Here is a 17,808-nt window from a genome sequence, read left to right on the forward strand (position 1 = left end):
ATGAAATTTGGCAGAGATGTAACATATGTGACAAGGACGAAATGATTAGATTTTGGTGAAGATCCGGATTCTGATCCGGAAACTTGAATTTTTTTAAGGGATTCTTCACCATTGGGAGATTGGGACAAAAACGATACATAGCAGGATATCTCAAAAAGTTATGGACGGATTTGGACGAAACTTGTTGGGCAGGTTGTGTGTGTGTGACAAGAAAGAAGCGATTCAATTTTGGTGAGGATCTGGATCCGGTTCCGGCTAGTATAATTTTTAAGTGATTCTTCACCATTGAGTGATATGGCCAACCAGGTGGAGGAATGCTCTCTACTGAGTGCCATTCTACTTACCTCCGCCACCAAAGGTGGACGGAGGTTATGTTTTCACCCCTGTCTGTCTGTTTGTTCGTTTGTCTGTCTATTTATGAACAAAATATCTCAAAAAGTTGTGGACGGATTCGGACGAAATTTGGCAGAGATGTAGCGTATGTGACAAGGACGAAATGATTAGATTTTGGTGAAGATGAGAGAATTGGGATATGAGAATTACTTAATTTTTTAAGTGATTCTTCACCATTGAGTGATATGGCCAACCATACAACTCAGGTATGGATCTCCACTGAGTGCTGTTCTAGCTTACATAAGTATTCAACTCCCTGAGTCAATACTTTGTAGAAGCACCTTTGGCAGCTATTACAAGTTTGAGTCTTCTTGGGTATGTCTGTATCAGCTTTGCACTCTTTGATTTGGTTTTTTTCTCCCATTCTTCCTTGTAGATTTGCTCAAGGTCTGTCAAGATGGATGGTGAGCATTGGTGAGCAGCAATCTTCAAGTCTTTGCACAGATTGTCAATGGGATTCAAGTCTGAGCTTTTGCTGGGCCACTCAAGAACTTTCACGTTATTGTTCTAAAGCCATTCTAGTGTTGCTTTGACTGTATGCTTGGGGTCATTGTTCTGTTGGAACGTAATCTTTGCCACAGTCTAAGGTCTTTTGCACTCTGAAGAAGATTATTCTCAAGGATTTGCCTGTATTTGGTTCCATTCATTGTTCCTTCTATCCTTACAAGTCTCCCAGTTCCTACTGCTGAAAAGCATCCCCATAGCATGATGCTGTCACCACCATGCTACATTGCTACATGGTTTGTGTTAATGGTGAAAGATAGAACAAATTCTAATAAATTTCTAATGAGGAAATTCTAATTCTATTTTTAATAAAATAACAAATTCTAATTCTAATAAAGAAACCACTTTGTAAATTCTTTATTTAAATAAACAAAACAAGCAAAAGATGCACAATGATTCACACCAAAATGAACGATGTTTTGGACACTAACGCACGTTTTCACAAAAAAAATTACCATCATCAGATTTTGAGAAACGTACATCAGGTGTTTAAAACATTGACCATAGCTGGAGAATAGAATGTTCATTAGGCACAGACCAGGTGTTTACAGTTCAGCAAATACAGGTTATGCCATGAGCTGCATTGGGTGTGCGTACCACTCTCTCCACCCCCTGCCCACCTTTTCCATCCCTTCCCTTCTTCAACGGCACTATTTACCTCCGCCACCAAAGGTGAGTAAAGGTTATGTTGTCACCCCAGTCTGTCTGGTTGTTGGTCTATGCAAAGAATATCTTCAAATGTCATTGATGGATTCGGGCGAAATTCGGTGGAGAGGTCGCATGGTGTGTGACAATGACAAAATTATTAAATTTTGATGACGATCTGGATCCAGATCCGGATACTATAATTTTTTTAAAGTGATTCATCACCTTTGGGTGATCGGCCTGAACCCGATATACAGCACATATCATGAAGTTAGAGACAGATTTGGACGATACTTGGTGATCAGGTTATGTTTGTGACAAGGACGAATCTATTCTATTTTGGCAAAGATGCTCATCTGGATAAGATAATAATAAAAAAATTTCAAAGTGATTCTTCACCATTAAGAGATGAGGCTAAAAACGATATGTAGCATATTTCAAAAAGTTGTAGACGAGTTATGACAAAACTAGGTCGATGAGTTGATTACGTAACAAGAACAAGCCGATTCGATTTTGATTCAGGTTTGAATCCAGATCCGGCCTATCAGTGGGATACAAAACGTAAACTGTTCAGCCTGGTGGAGGTATCGCTCTACTGATTGCCCTTTTTGTTTTTCCGTGTATTTGAGTGTGTAACATGAGAAAAAAAAGATGTTGGTATTAAATCTTTTGTGTTGCTCTCCATTTTGGCTCAAAATATCCTAAAACCTTTTTCGACTATTGGAGGTAAGGAGGACATAGGAACGTTATCATCTTTTGGTGTTGTTGACATCGTTTCTGCATCAAAATCGTAATATTGAAAAGCTTCTTTTTTTTTTCCTGTTCCCCTCGATGCCAACGCCATTAAAAGATATCCACTATGTATGCTCAGAATGTACAAATAAAATGTCTTCTGATATGTATCCATTCATCGTGGAAGACAGCAATAAACATGATAGAATGATACAGGGCCTAGTCAATCAATCTATCTCCCTAGTGTAAATGTCAAATCAGTGTAGGCCTCCTAATATATGTGGTAGGCACGATATGTTTGACCACAGCACAGGCTGAAAGGCTTACTGAAGTTTGAAATGCATCATGGGAAATTAAACGCTTCCGAGGGAATGTGGCAATCCATATCCATATGAATATTCTTTTAAAAGCAGCGTGCTCCATAATGCTATTCCTTGCTTATGCCCCCATCACACCAGTGGCTTATAGTTGTGTCAGCTTCCCTGGTTGTCCATATCTCAGTCTGGAGAACGTCGAGGTGAGTAAGATATTTATAATCCCACTGTGAGGTTTTCCCAAACTTTCTCAAGTGCTTCATCAAAGTTTGGCTGTGGTCACCTGACAAGTACAAGTTTTAATACCAACACGGAGCTGAAACTCCAGATACCCCAGAACCTCACCTTTTGGGTGGTATGGGGAATAGGTCTGTGTGATATGAAAAGTAAATCTTGAACGTTTTCTGAAATATCGTGCGCACAAAAGTACATGGACGGATGATCGGTCAGTCGGACGGAGCTCATTTTAATGTCCCCGTCTCCGACCTTGTGGGAGGGTTCAGGGGGCAATGAACATGTTATTTCTCATGCTATGATGTAAAGTTATCCATGTTGGAGAAATTTCTCGATGATAAGAGAAACAGATGTACATTGAATTATCTAAGAAGCATCACGGTACTGAAAGCTGCCTTGAACACATCGCTAGTCTAAACACCAATTTGCATGTTGCACATTTCGCTTCCATTGGAATGACCTCAATAAACATTGTAAGGATTCAGTGTTCATTGTTATCTCTACTTTTTTATATTTCTATATGTTATTATCACGTGTGGCTACTTTACAAGCTCTATACAGATACAGCAACCTGTTCAGCATAAAAGCAAGACATGAAAACCTACGCACATTGTCGAGCAAGTCATGACTAGTGTATTTTTGCACCGAAGCGAAACCACCATAGGTGAAAACAACTTTTTCTTATACAGACATCGAGGCTCATGCACTCCAAGCAACATTGTTACAAGTTGTGAGGCCATTCAAGTGATACAGCAAACATACAAGAAATGATTAAAGTGAACGCGTGATCAACCTTACATTGTGCTTTAGAAGTTGACAATCATCTTGCAATCTCACAATCAAAACTGCGATTGCACACAAAGTACACCGGGAGATGAAGACTGTATTTTTTTCGTCGGGACATTCGCAATTATGTTTTCAGGACACTGGATAACAACCCGTACTTACTCAAACAAACCCAGAAAGGTATCACTTGCAAACGAGCAACAGTTTGCTTGTTTGAAGATTGAATCGCTTTGTAGCAGAATCACTGGATGCTTACTTATCATTTTGAAAACACAAACCGCTTTTCGCATTTGTTGTCCTCAAAATCAGTAACACTTAAACTTTCAATGCTGCCTTGTTACCTGAAACAAACTAAGGTAAACGAAGGAACTAGCTCGTTCAACAAAGACCTTCTGCTTCCTCGGGCTCGATGGTTTTCTTGATGCGCAGAAGCATGGTAGTCAGCCACTGGTCCAGCCGGGACACAGAGTCGAACTCCTTCACCTGGGGCACGGCACATGTGCTCACTGAGGAGCTGATGTCATATTTACTGAAGTCGCAATCAATTTGAACCTTTACAAATGAATCTGGATTTACAAATACACATTCTGTCAGATGTTCTAACCAAGACAAGGAGCGAGCTCACGATGCAAACAGCTGATTTATACTCACAGCCTTCGTGAATGCATCGACATTTTGTTCGTCATGGGCCTCCAACAAAGCCTGTTAGCAAAAATAAAAAGACTTTTACCCCACAAATTCAAACTAAATCCCAATCTGATAACTGGGATTATTCAACTAAAATAAATGACTAAAACTCAAACTTACCAGTACAGTACAATGTGTTATCAACTTCATCTTATGACCATACTTTTGTTATTCTCAGGAATTAATTGTTTCACAGCAAATTAATTTTTATTAATTGTTTCCATCATTGCTTCAGATATCAAATCCTTCCTCTTCTCCAATGGCTTGATCTCTGATCATCAATTTGGATTCAGACCTGGTCACTCTACTCTGGACATGCTGCTTCTGCTGTCTCAACAATGGATGAAGGTCCTCAATGTCAAACAGGAAATCAGAGCTGTCTCCCTTGACATACAGTGCATTCAGAAAGTATTCAGACCCCTTCAATTTTTTCACATTTTGTTATGTTGCAGCCTTATGCTGAAATCGTTTAAATTCATTTTTTCCCTCATCAATCTACACTCAATACCCCATAATGACAAAGAGAAAACAGGATTTTAGAAAGTTTTGCAAATTTATTAAAAAGAAAAAACTAAATTATCACATTGACATAAGTATTCAGACCCTTTGCTATAACACTTGAAATTTAGCTCAGGTGCCTCCCATTTCTCTTGATCATCTTTGAGATGTTTCTACACCTTGATTGGAGTCCACGTGTCGTAAATTCAATTGATTGGACATGATTTGGAAAGGCACACACCTGTCTATATAAGGTCTCACAGCTGACAATGCATATCAGAACAAAAACCAAGCCATGAGGTCGAAGGAATTGCCTGCAGAGCACAGAGACAGGATGGTGTCGAGGCACAGATCTGGGGAAGCCTACAAAAATATTTCTGCTGCATTGAAGGTTCCCAAGAGCACAGTGGCCTCCATAATTCTTAAATGGAAGAAGTTTGGAACAACCAGGACTCTTCCTCGAGCTGGCCGCCCGGCCAAACTGAGCAATCGGTGGAGAAGGGCCTTGGTAATAGAGGTGACCAAGAACCCGATGGTCACTCTGGCTGAACTCCAGAGATCCTGTGTGGAGATGGGAGAAACTTCCAGAAGGACAACCACCACTGCAACACTCCACCGATCTGGGCTTTATGGCAGAGTGGCCAGACGGAAGCCAAATAATTCAATCTTGGTTTCATCAGACCACATAATCTTGTTTCTCACCGTCTGGGAGTCATTTAGGTGCTTTTTTGCAAGCTCCAAGCGGGCTTTAATGTGTCTTTCACTGAGGAGAGGCTTCCGTCTGGCCACTCTACCATAAAGCCATCTGGTCTGGCCACTCCACCTCACCCCCAGGAGTACCACAGGCTAAGGCTTCCCCTTCACTCCCACCTTTTGTTCATATGTGTGTTGTACCATCCACCAAACAGTGATGACTCCATCTACATCTCGCTGTCTGATAACATGGACCAACTTCTATCCACTCATCCCAACTCTCTCTTCCTCATATGTGGTGACGTCAACTGTCATCATGCCAGCTGGATGGGTGTGGGTTCCTCTCTCACCCGCCATGGCACCTCAGGAAAGGACTTCGGCAACTCACTGAGACTGACACAATCTGTCAATTTCCCAACCCAGATATCAGTCAATGGAGCATCGTCTCTTCTGGACTTGGTTATGACAAACTTCCCTGCAAATGTCTGCTGCTCTTCTTCTGCTCAAATCGGTTCATCTGACCAAATGCTTGTTAAAAGTGGACATCTCTCTGGGCATTCTCAGAGAGCATCCTTGGCGCAGACGAGTCTGGCATTTCACTCAGGCCAACTGGCACTGTCTTCAAGCGGCCATTAATCATCTGGACTGGTCTCCCATCTCCACCGCCTCTGACATCAACTCATCCTGGGAATTCTTCCAAAGTATACTGCTCTCTCTCATGCGCAGATTTATCCCATCTCGAATTCAGTTGTCATACCCTTCCTCCTGTCCATGGTACACAGAATCTTGTGGTGAAGTAGTTGCCATGAAACAACTTGCCTCGCCGACTGGAAGGCAAATCCAACGGAAGACAATCTCATTTCCTTTCACAAAGCCCGGAACAAGTGTGTTTCCACCCTCAGGAGAGCCAGCAAACAATATCTCTCTCCTCAAAAGACCGAACTGTCAAACCTGTCTCCCTCATCCAAATCCTGGTGGCGTCTGGTCAAATCTGTTTCTAGTGTATTGTGCAGTTTTGAGTTTTGTACAGTCAGTATAATAAAGGTTAAAATTTCCCCCTCATAGTTAGTCACACAAGCAACATGTAGCCTCGCGATAGTATAGTTATCTCTTAGTATTTGTGAGCTTAGTCCTCTTCCTATGTTAGTTCTGCGTTGAGTAGAGTCAGAAGAACAGGTCCTACTTCTACTGACTCTCCAGCCTCCCTAGCCTCATGCCCCTTTGCGCTGACTTTGGTTCATTTTGGGCGAATTAACACGAGGCAGGCCTAGGAGGGTTGGGGCGGAGTCGAATGAGGGGCGGCAGAGGAGCTGACTGTAAGCACGAGCTGCCAATCAGGGCTCAGAGGTTGTGGCGGCAGCACTGCGTCACAGGGCGTGGTTGGAAGGTTCCAGAGGGTTCAAGAAGGTTTGGGGCATATCTATATAACCCATCGCGCAAGGCCCCCAGGAGGACTCGCGCTCTGAGCATCAAAGGACTAGCGCGGGAGGACTGGCTGGAGAACTGATGAACTGAAGGACTGCTGAGAGGACTCGTTGACGAGCAGGAATTGAGAGATACGCGGGTGAAGAAAGATGCGCATGCACCGGAATACGCGCTATTATAAAGCGATGCTCAGTTGAGCTGAAGGCCGAACTGCGTACAGTGCATTAAGTCACGCGAGTGATAACGGCTGTGTAACCGCCAGCCGCGCTGAGAGACGAGCATTTTCCATTCTACCTCATCAGCTGCCTTTGTTCGGGAGACGCACTACGAGGACCCTTCCACCGCCTGCTCGCCATCTTCGCGGAACATGCTGGGACTGTGAAGAGCCGGACGGGGCCGTTCTTGGACGACCACGTCGACGCGTCTGGGTGGAACATCAACCCATCTGCAATTCCCTGTGTGAGTGTGACGGGCCCGAGTCTGGGAGTTAAGACTAAGACTATTTAAGTGCTGCTCTGTGTCTCTGCATCCCGATCATTGTACATACGTGTGGGAATAATAATTAAACCTGTGTTCTTCCTTTTCCATTCGATCGTTCCTGTGATTTCCTCATTGGCTAAGCGTGGTACGAATAGAGCCACTCAAATCAGGTTCCACTACTAAGACTGCACGGACCACGTGGTACTCAATCCGCTCGGTGTACCCAAATCGCACGTGGCTCGTGCGAGGCTTGCTTCTTCGCTTCCGTGGCGGCGCAGGGATTTAGGTACGAGCGAGACTCGGTCCCGAAACCCTACCTTGCGTTTTGCCCGGAAGAGGCGTTTCAAGTCTCTCGGTTCTGCCAAGCCCAGAAAGGACAAGGGGATTAATCCCCCCTTGGTAAGGGGAAGAAGGGTGGCGGAGAACCGTAACATTTGGTAGTCAGGAGTGGGAATTTGGAACCTGGGACAAAAAATTTTGGACAAAAATTTGGACACCAAATTTACATATTGGCCGTAACATTTGGTGTCGGGGAGTGGGATTGGACCTGGAGTGTGCTTCACGCACTCAAAATTACGAGTGGACTAAATGTAATTGTTTAAGAATCCAAATTTAATTCGTACCATGGCTAGTCAAGGCGGTCAAATGCCGGTTGGGGTAGATGAAGAGGGGAAGTTTGTGACCCAGGACCCACAGGAAGAGTTGGTAGAAGAGGAGGAAAGTGATGAGGGGCCGGCAGCAGGGGTGGAAAATGGCGGCGGGAACCGAGCCCGCAATACCAGGGTACATGCGATTTTTTTATGGACCAAATAATGGCAAACATGGACGCCCAAGGTGACAAAACCACCAAAGACATGAAATAAATGAAGGCGAAAATGGATGCCCAAAAGCATGACATAAATAAAATAAATGGGAAAATGGACACCCAGAGAGGCGAAGCAAGGTGTAACATGGAAAAGTTTGAAAGCAAAATGGGTGGCCAATTGAAAGAAATGGGGGACAAATCCACCCGGGATTTGGAAAAATATTAGGGTGGCGTCGAAGAAGGACATGACAAAAGCGGGGGAGGACATTGGGCGCAGGTTGAGCGAGGAGGTACACGACGAGGTGACGCAGTGTGAGGAACGTGTGGGGAGCGAGCTTGGGCAGAGCGCAGCTAAGTTGACTGGGGCTATGGAAATCGCGACGCGGGGTGTAGAAAAACCGGCGATCGTCAAATTGGAAAAAGAAATTTTATGCGCGCCGGCGGTCGTTGAAGAAATAAGTGAAATCGAAGAAACAATTATAGCCAAAGAGACGGCCGAGATAGAAAATGAATCACAGAAGGAAGAAATGGGATGCTCACAAAGTTTGTATTTGCACCGTGATGTCGGGCTTGCTAACCCCAATAAAGGTTTACAGGTGCTGGCAGAAAAAGAGGTCCCCAAGGTGAGTAGGAATAATGGCGCGAATGTGTTTGGCGTGAATGGGTTTTTGGCGCGCTTGGGACATAAACGAAACCCGGACGGCCGTGGAAGGTCCATTGTGCGGTGTACGAGGGCGACTGGTGCATGTGTGAGAGAAAAGTGTGCACCGGAGCATGGGTGTGTGTGAGAAAAGTGTGCGCCAGAGTGTGCGGTGATGGAGAGTGTAACGGGAGAGTGTGTTACAGAGTGTGTGAAAGAGTGCACACCCGAGAGTGGGGGAAAAAGTGTGTGAGGATTGGGTGTGCAACGGGAGAGTGCACACCCATGGGTGTTACAGACTGTGTGTGGGGAGAGTGTGTTACAGAGAGTGTGCAGGAGTGCACACCAGAGAATGTTGTAGAGTGTGTGTAAGAGTGCACACCCGGGGGTGTTACAGAGTGTGCAGTAGAAGAGTGCGTAGAAGAAGTGTGTGTAACGGAGTTTGTGAAGGGTGTGAGTGCGCCTAGATGTGCATGTGTGAGTATGGTTTGCGAGGGAGAATGCACACCAGAGGACGTGGAAGGAGAGTGTGCGGTAACAGAATGTATGGGAGGTGCAGGGACGCCTGGGTGTGCGAGTGCGGAGTGGGTCGCGAGTGGTGAGAACGCGGCTCAAGCATCGACACCGACCGGGGTAGCGTTTAGCGCGACGGATAGCCGACATGAGCCCTCGGTGAGTTGTGTGCAACAGGGACCGGCCGGGATAGGTGGTGCGGCAGTTTCACAAGGACAGCCATGCACAACCCGTGCCGGCCCCCGCCCTGTATGGTTGGTGCCGAGCCGTGGCGGCAAAGGCGAATGGAAAGGTTCAAGGGGAGGAAGGAGAGTTCGGAGCCGCGCCCCCTAGCGGGTGCGGTGCTCCAACCATGGGCGGTTGGGGCCATCGTGCGTGGGACCGCGAGGCCCCACATAGGGATGGGGCCCTGAACCTCGGCCCATCCATGCCTCCTCCCCTGGATAGAAAATGCCGGACGGACCCAACCTACAGTAAACTAACCACCCGAATGGATCGCTCGGCCTTTCGAGGTCGAGCCATGACGATGTATTTCCGCACACAAAGAGGCTCAAGTGGAGTGGACGAATGGCAATAGTGTACCCTACGTGGGGGAATGGTAGTTTTACCATTCCTCACACATCCGGGCCCATGAGCATTAGATTAGGGGGATGGCAGTGATAGGCACATGGAGGTCCAGCGATGGTTACCTCCATGGGGCACCGAAGCTAGCCGAGGGAGGGCTAGGATAATTGATAGGGAATTAGATGACCTTAGAAGACAAAAGATTTAAGTAGTGACATTTGTACTGTAGAGGGGACGGAGAGAGCTTAGGTGGATGTTAATGACGAAGGGAGTGCTTAGTTTAATGGGATGACGGGGAAGCACGAGTTTTAGGGGAAAAGCAGTTAGATAGATGATGCTGTATGAGTGAGGAGTTGTGTATTGAGATACATGGAATTGTGTTGTGTTTGAGGAAAAAGGTGTGTGAGCACAAAAGGTGTGCAAGATATTTGGTGTGTGAGAAAAGTGGTGTGCGAGATAAATGGTGTGCAGAATATTTGGTGTGGAATAAAAGGAGTGGAATTCATGGTGCGAACGAGTGAATGGAGGGAGATGGACCCATTCACAGAAGCCCGGGGGGGTAGTGTAAACCAAGGTAGAGGGCTCAGGTAAATTGTTTGGATATTGACACCTGTGGTGCAGGTAGTGGTAATGTAGTGCTTTGGAGGGTGCATGAGTCAGTGAAATGGCTGGGCGTGTGGCTTAATTGGTGCGTATGGTTATTGGGGCACTCCGTCACTGGTAGTTTGTCGGCCAGGTGAGGCCGCAGGTAGGCTCTGGGAGCCTCGTGAGTTGTTGTGTGGGGCCCGAGGATCCAAAGGAAGGACCCGGGTTGCCCAATGCCAAGGTGGGCATCAGTGGGGTAAAGAGCCAGGAGGGGCCTTCCCCAGTTGAGGTAGTCGCAAGGAGCAAGGTAAGCTCGGGTGGCGACTTCAGTGGCGGAGGTGCGCAGGTAGGTAGACCTGCCAGTGGAGCCACACAACCCAGCCCCGAAATTGTGCTATGGCACAGTGTGAAAAATTTGGGAGTGAGACCCAAATTCAGGGGCACCGCAGAGTGGGCAATGGGGATTCGGTTTTTAGAACCACATAGTTTAAAGAGGCCAATTGGCAGGGCATGACCCTGGGTAGTGTAAATGAGTTAATGTAACTAGTGTAGTTAGGAATTGAGAAACTCCCTTCACGCCATCCACAGGCATTCACCAAGGAGGACAAAGCTCCGCACCAAGATCAAGTGAACTGTTGAGTGAGTAAGACGCATCATGACGTAATGGGACATTGTGTTTGTTCCATTCCTTCCTTCCTGGGAGGGATTGGGAGACGAATTTGAGTTAGAGGGGGATATGGGAGACAAGACATAGAGACGAATTTGTAAATACAAAAAAGGGCTAGGGTAGTGTAAGCGACGTTGGGGGGTACGGACGGTTAGGGACGAGCTTGCTCTGCTCGCTCTCCCACGCCCCTCATGCTGCATTACCTTGTATTGCTGTGTACCTTTGTGCCCTTTCCGCTTTGCTGATCGTGCTTTGACTCTCCCCCCACCCCAGGACCATTTTGGAGGTGGAACTGTGTAGCACCATCAACCTGAGCAGCACACCTTCTGCACTTTGCTACATCTGTGCAGCCGAACTGCGCAGCGCTTTGCTGCCATATCATTGTATTGTAACTTTGCTGCACCTATGCAGCACTTGCTGCCACAAACACTTTGCTGCACATATTACGCTTATGGACCACAAGTTTTGTGGCCTTACACCTCACCTGTGTAGCACTTTGCTGCAAATTCACCTTGCATTTTCGGACCACTTGTTTTGAGTGGCATCAATGTCACGCAGTCGGACCACATAGGGTTGGCTCTGCTGGCAGAATAAAAGGAACACACTTGTTGTGCTTTATTTTTTATTGTGTGCAAGGGACGAGAAGAATTGTAAGTTTATTTCGCCCTGAAGAGCAGGAATAGCCTGTATGCCGGTCCGGGGGGCTTGCCGGATTGATATACGCACACAGAAGATGCAAGAAGCAAGCAGCAAGCAGCAAATGAAATGTGTTTTTGAGTGTGTTTGTGTGCTTTGCTGTGCTTTCTCTCCCCTCCAATCTTCTTTCCAAAAAGGACAGGTCCTGGGTCATAGAATTGTAAATATGGAGTAGGGTTTCGGGCTTGTATATAAACTGCTGCCCAACGGCTCTATGTTTAGTTTGAAAACAATTCCGGATTCGATTAATTGTGGGCGTGATTCTGTTAGAGTAGCGACTCAACGCAGTAGGTGGGACATATTTAGTGTTTTAAAACTGTCACATGCACGGGTTAGAGTAAATGTTAGAGGGAACCACATCTATATGTCACATGTAAACGTAAAAGTTAGTCCCAGATCTTTCTCAAAACCGGTCGTTCCAATTTTTGTAGGTTCGACTCGGGGACGAGTCTGACGAGGGAGAGGGGTAGTGTTGCGGTTTTGAGTTTTGTACAGTCAGTATAATAAAGGTTAAAATTTCCCCCTCATAGTTAGTCACACAAGCAACATGTAGCCTCGCGATAGTATAGTTATCTTTTAGTATTTGTGAGCTTAGTCCTCTTCCTTTGTTAGTTCTGCGTTGAGTAGAGTCAGGAGAACAGGTCCTACTTCTACTGACCCTCCAGCCTCCCTAGCCTCATACCCCTTTGCGCTTACTTTGGTTCATTTTGGGCGAATTAACCCAAGGCAGGCCTAGGAGGGTCGGGGCGGAGCCGAATGAGGGGCGGCAGAGGAGCTGACGGTAAGCACGAGCCGCCAATCAGGGCTCAGAGGTTGAGGCGGCAGCACTGCGTCACAGGGCGTGGTTGGAAGGTTCAAGTGGGTTCAAGAAGGTTCGGGGCGTATCTATATAACCCATCGCGCAAAGCCGCCAGGAGGACTCGCGCGCACTGAGCGTCAAATGACTAGCGCGGGAGGACTGGTTGGAGAACTGCTGAACTGAAGGACTGCTGAGAGGACTCGTTGACGAGCAGGAATTGAGAGATACGCGGATAAAGAAAGACGCGCATGAACCGGAATACGCGCTATTATAAAGCGATGCTCAGTTGAGCTGGAGGCCGAGCCGCGTACAGTGCATTAAGTCACCTGAGTGATAATGGCTGTGTAACCGCCAGCCGCGCTGAGAGACGCGCATTTTCCGTTCTACCTCATCGGCTGCCTTTGTTCGGGAGATGCACTACGAGGACCCTGCCACCGCCTGCTCCCCATCTTCGTGGGACGTGCTGGGACCGTGGAGAGCCGGGCGTGGCCGTTCCTGGACGAACACGTCGACGCGTCTGGGTGGAACATCAACCCATCTGCAATTCCCTGTGTGAGTGTGACGGGCCCGAGTCTGGGCGTTAAGACTAAGACTGTTTAAGTGCTGCTCTGTGTCTCTGCATCCCGATCATTGTACATAAGTGTGGGAATAATAATTAAACCTGTGTTCTTCATTTTCCATTCGATTGTTCCTGTGTTTCCTCATTGGCTAAGCATGGTACGAATAGAACCGCTCGAATCGGGTTCCACTACTAAGACTGCATGGACCACGTAGTACTCAATCCGCTCGGTGTACCCAAATCACACGTGGCTCAGGCTCAATCACACAAGGCTTGCTTCTTCGCTTCCTTGGCGGCGCAGGGATTTAGGTACGAGTGAGACTCGGTCCCGAAACCCTACCTTGCGTTTTGCCGGGAAGAGGCGTTTCAAGTCTCTCGGTTCCGCCAAGCCCAGAAAGGACAAGGGGATTAATCCCCCCTTGGTAAGGGGAAGAAGGGCGGCAGAGAAACATAACAGTATGTTCCCCCTCTATCCCCTCCCTTACCTCAAATGGCTACACAGCTGAATCCACACGTGAAAAAGCGGCATGCCTCAACTTTGTGTTTGCCTCAAGATATTGTGTCCTAAACCCGCCTCTCTCTGTACCCACCGTACCCAGTCATACCCAGCTGCTCCTGCACTCTGTGTCCTTCTCTCCTGACAAGGTTGAGAAGTTTCTGTCCATCCTCGACTCTGATTCTGCAAATGTACCAGACGGCATCAGCCCATGGCTCCTAAAATCCTGCTCTGCCACTCTTTCACACCCCCTCTCTGTTCTCTTCACCCTCTCTTTTGCTCAAGGTCAACTGCCATCAGCTTGCAAATCAGCCAAAATTACCACTTTACACAAAAAGGTGCAAAAACAGATCCTTGCAACAACAGACCAATCAGCCTGCTCCCAATTATCAGCAAAGTCATGGAATCCATCATTGCTTCATCATTGCTTCTTCTGGTCAAAATCAAGACTCTCTGCTCACCTTCACTCCTTCATTCCTCTTTTTTCCCACCTATTGAACAAACTCCCTCACTTTCTTCAATCCCACTCCACCCTCCAGGTCTTTAAAACAGCTGTTCACCACCATCTCTTATCTTCCCCCATCCAAAACCTTGATCTTTTCTACCCCCGCTAATTTCACCCCAAATCCACTTTTTTGAAATACCAACTTTTGTCCTGGAAGTCCTTGGTGTCCTTGTGTTTTATACTTCTCCCACCCCTTTCCCCCACCCTTCCCACGCCTCCTCCCCCCAAGCCCTCTCCCTCCCACACATCTCCCTGCTCTCAAATGTTATGTTTGTGTGCTTCCTCTTCTCTCCCCATCTTGTCTTCCGCTCCCTCTTTTTATATATCTTGTTTGTCTGGTTGATTTGTTTGTGAAGTAAATGTTAGCTCTTTCACGAGCCTCGATTCAGTATACAAAAAATATATATATATATCAAATCCTTCCTCTTCTCCAATGGCTTGATCTCTGTTCATCAATTTGGATTCAGACCAGGTCACTCTACTCTGGACATGCTGCTTATGCTGTCTCAAGAATGGATGGAGGTCCTCAATGTCAAACAGGAAATTAGAGCTGTCTCCCTTGACATATCACGTGCCTTCGATACGGTCTGGCACCCCACTCTGCTCACCAAACTCTCCTCCTATGGTATCTATGGAAATCTCCACACATGGCTTGTGGACTTCCTCTCTGGTCGTAGTCAACATGTAGCCATGAATGGAATTCTCTCATCTCCCATTCCTGTTCAGGCTGGAGTTCCCCAAGGCAGTGTTCTGGCCCCTGTGCTTTTTCTGGTTTTCATCAATGATCTCTCCGACTCTCAGGAAAATCCTCTCTACCTCTTTGCTGATGACTTCACTTTCTGCCACTCCACACCTCAATCCCTCAGCTCGGAAGTCCGCAGACTCCTCAATCTCTGCAGACCTGGACAAAATCACAGACTGGTCAAACAAGTGGAACATGACTTTCAATCCTGATAAATCTCACACTCTCACTTTGTCTCTCCGAAAAGACCGACAGGACGATCCCTCCAAGCCACTTTCTCAACAATCCTCTCCAATAAGTTCTGTCACTCAAGCTCTTGGGTCTTAAAATCTGCCATGATCTTTCCTGGGAAAACCACATTTCCAAGCCGGCCTCCAAAGCCAGTCGCCGACTGGGCATCCTCCATCGTGCGAAGTCCTTCCTTGGCACACCTGAGCTCCTCAACACATACAAGGCTTTCAAACACAGCTCAATGGAATACTGCTCTCCCCTCTGGGCTGCTCCTCCTGCCTCACACCTCGCTCGGCTTCATGCTGTTGAAACCAAAGCTTTCCGAATCATTGAAATCTCCCGCAATGAAGCTAACTCTGAGGGCCTTTCACTTACTCACCGCAGGCAGGTTGGTGGTCTTTCTGTCTTCTACCGACTCCTCCCTGGCCCTAACCCCCCCCCCCCCCCTCCCACAGCCCCCCTCCCCCAGCCATGTCTGTGCTCTGTCCCCCAAATATTCCTACAGGTCGCACAAGATCTGCCAGCAACTCTCTTCTGGTAAAACTTCCAAAATCAAGACTCTCTGTTCACCTCCACTCTTTCAATCCTCTTTTCTCCCGCCTCTGGAACAAACTCCCTCACTCTCTTCAATCCCACTCCTCCCTCCAGGTCTTTAAAACAGCTGTTCATCACCATCTCTTGTCTTCCCCCATCTAAAACCTTGATCTTTTCTACCCCCGCTAATTCACCCCAGATCCACTTTTCTGAAATATCGACTTCTTTCCTGGAAGTCCTAGCTGTGTCCTCTCCCAACCCAACCCCTTTCCCAAGCCACCCCCCCCCTCCCCCCCACCAAGCCCTCTCCCTCCCACAGACCTCCCGCTGTCCCTGCTCTCAAATTTTGTACTTGTTTGCTTCCCCATCATGTCTCCCGCTCCCATTATTACGTCTTATGTGTCCGTTTTTTTTTGTCATTAATGTTAGCTCTTATATGAGCCTCGATCTTGTATCCAAAAAAAAAAAAAAACCATACCGCATGGCTCCTGTCGTAGTCAACGTGTGGCTCTAAATTGAAATTCTCTCATCTCCCCTTCCTGTTCAGGCTGGAGTTCCCCAAGGCAGTATCCTGGCCCCTGTGATTTTTCGAATCTTCATTAATGATCTCTCCGACTCTCTGGAAAAACCTCTCCATCTTTTTTCCGACGACTCCACTCTCTGTCGCTTCATATCTCAACCGTCAGATCGGCAGGTAGCAGCCTCTTCACTCTCTGCAGACCTGGATAAAATTACAAACTGGTCAAACAAGTGGAACATGTCTTTCAATCCTGACAAATCTCACACTCTTACTATGTCTCCCCGAAAAGACCGTCTGGACAACCCTTCAAAGGCTTTCATCCGCAGCCCATTGGAAAACTGTTCTCCCCTCTGGGCCGGTGCTCCTGCCTCACACCTAGCTCGGCTTCACTCTGTTGAAACCAAAGCTTTCATAATCATTGGAATCTCCCGTGATGAAGCTGATTCTGAACGCCTTTCACTCACTCACCGCAGGCAGGTTGGTGGTCTTTCTGTCTTCTCCCGACTCCTCTCCGGCCTTACTCCCCCTGCTCTGTCTGTGCTCTGTCCCTCAAATTTTCCTGCAGGACACACAAGATCTGCCAGCAACTTTCTTATGGATAAAATGCCAAAATCAAAACCCTCTGCTCACCTTCACTCTTTTATTCCTCTTTTCTCCCGCCTCTGGAACAAACACTCCCTTCAATCCCACTCCTCCCTCCAGGTCTTCAAAACAGCTCTTCACCACCATCTCTTATCTTCCCCCATTAAAAAACCTTGATCTTTTCTGTACCAGTTAAAACACCCCAAATCCACCTTTTTCAATCTCCGACTTCATTCCTGAATTTGTATTGTCCACTTGTCCACTTTATTTATACCGTGTACCCCCTTCCCCCTCCCCCACCCCAGACCTCTCCCTTCCACAGATCTCACGATATCCTTGTTACTCTCGCCTGAGGAGAGGTGTATTATATTTGAGTCCGTTTGTTACTTTGCAAAAAGTTTTTTGTTTTTTTTGCAAGTATGTTCATCACTCCGGTTTGTGTGTGTGTTTGTTTGTTTGTCTGTCCGCTCACTTATACTTGCCTACAGGTCACAATTTTAAACCGATCTTCACGAAACATCTCCAAATGGTAGAGTTCGTGGTCCGACAAAATGCAATATGTATTTGAGGTCAAAAGGTCAAAAGGTCAAAAGGTCAACATAGGCCAAAGGTCAACCACATTTTTCGAATTTCTAAAATACTCAATTTTCATCCAATTGACTTGAAATTTGAAGAGGATTTACACATTGGCAAAGTGAAATCAACCACCAACTATTTTTGAGATCAGCATAGGCCAAAAGGTCAACATAGTTACATAGGCCAAAGGTAAACCACTTTTTCACATTTCTAAAATCCTCAATTTTCATCCGATTGACTTGAAATTTGAATAGGATTTACATATCGACTAAATGAATTCTACCACCAACTATTTTTGAGATCAGCTTCGGCCAAAAGGTCAACATAGGCCAAAGGTCAACCACTTTTTTTTGAATTTATAAAATCCTCAATTTTCATGCGATTGACTTTAAATTTGAAAAGG

At 46.6% G+C, this 17,808-nt stretch overlaps 1 protein-coding gene across 4 annotated transcripts in view; it reads right to left on the bottom strand.

The window, feature by feature from the left end:
• Positions 1–1,238: 1,238 nt before the first annotated feature.
• Positions 1,239–17,808, bottom strand: part of LOC137417753 (alpha-soluble NSF attachment protein-like) — a 323,838-nt gene continuing 307,268 nt past the window's right edge. For all 4 annotated transcript variants that reach the window (XM_078786322.1, XM_078786324.1, XM_068103653.2 and 1 more), the window contains 2 exons: positions 4,260–4,310; positions 1,239–4,091 (listed from right to left, as the gene is read on the bottom strand). In XM_078786322.1, the coding sequence (XP_078642448.1) occupies positions 3,987–4,091; positions 4,260–4,310 (156 nt within the window). In that variant the 3' untranslated portion in view covers positions 1,239–3,986. The remainder of the gene's footprint in view (positions 4,092–4,259; positions 4,311–17,808) is intronic.

The sequence above is a fragment of the Myxine glutinosa genome, chromosome 11 (assembly GCF_964187855.1).
Source record: "Myxine glutinosa chromosome 11, kmMyxGlut1.1, whole genome shotgun sequence".
Classification (NCBI taxonomy): domain Eukaryota; kingdom Metazoa; phylum Chordata; class Myxini; order Myxiniformes; family Myxinidae; genus Myxine; species Myxine glutinosa.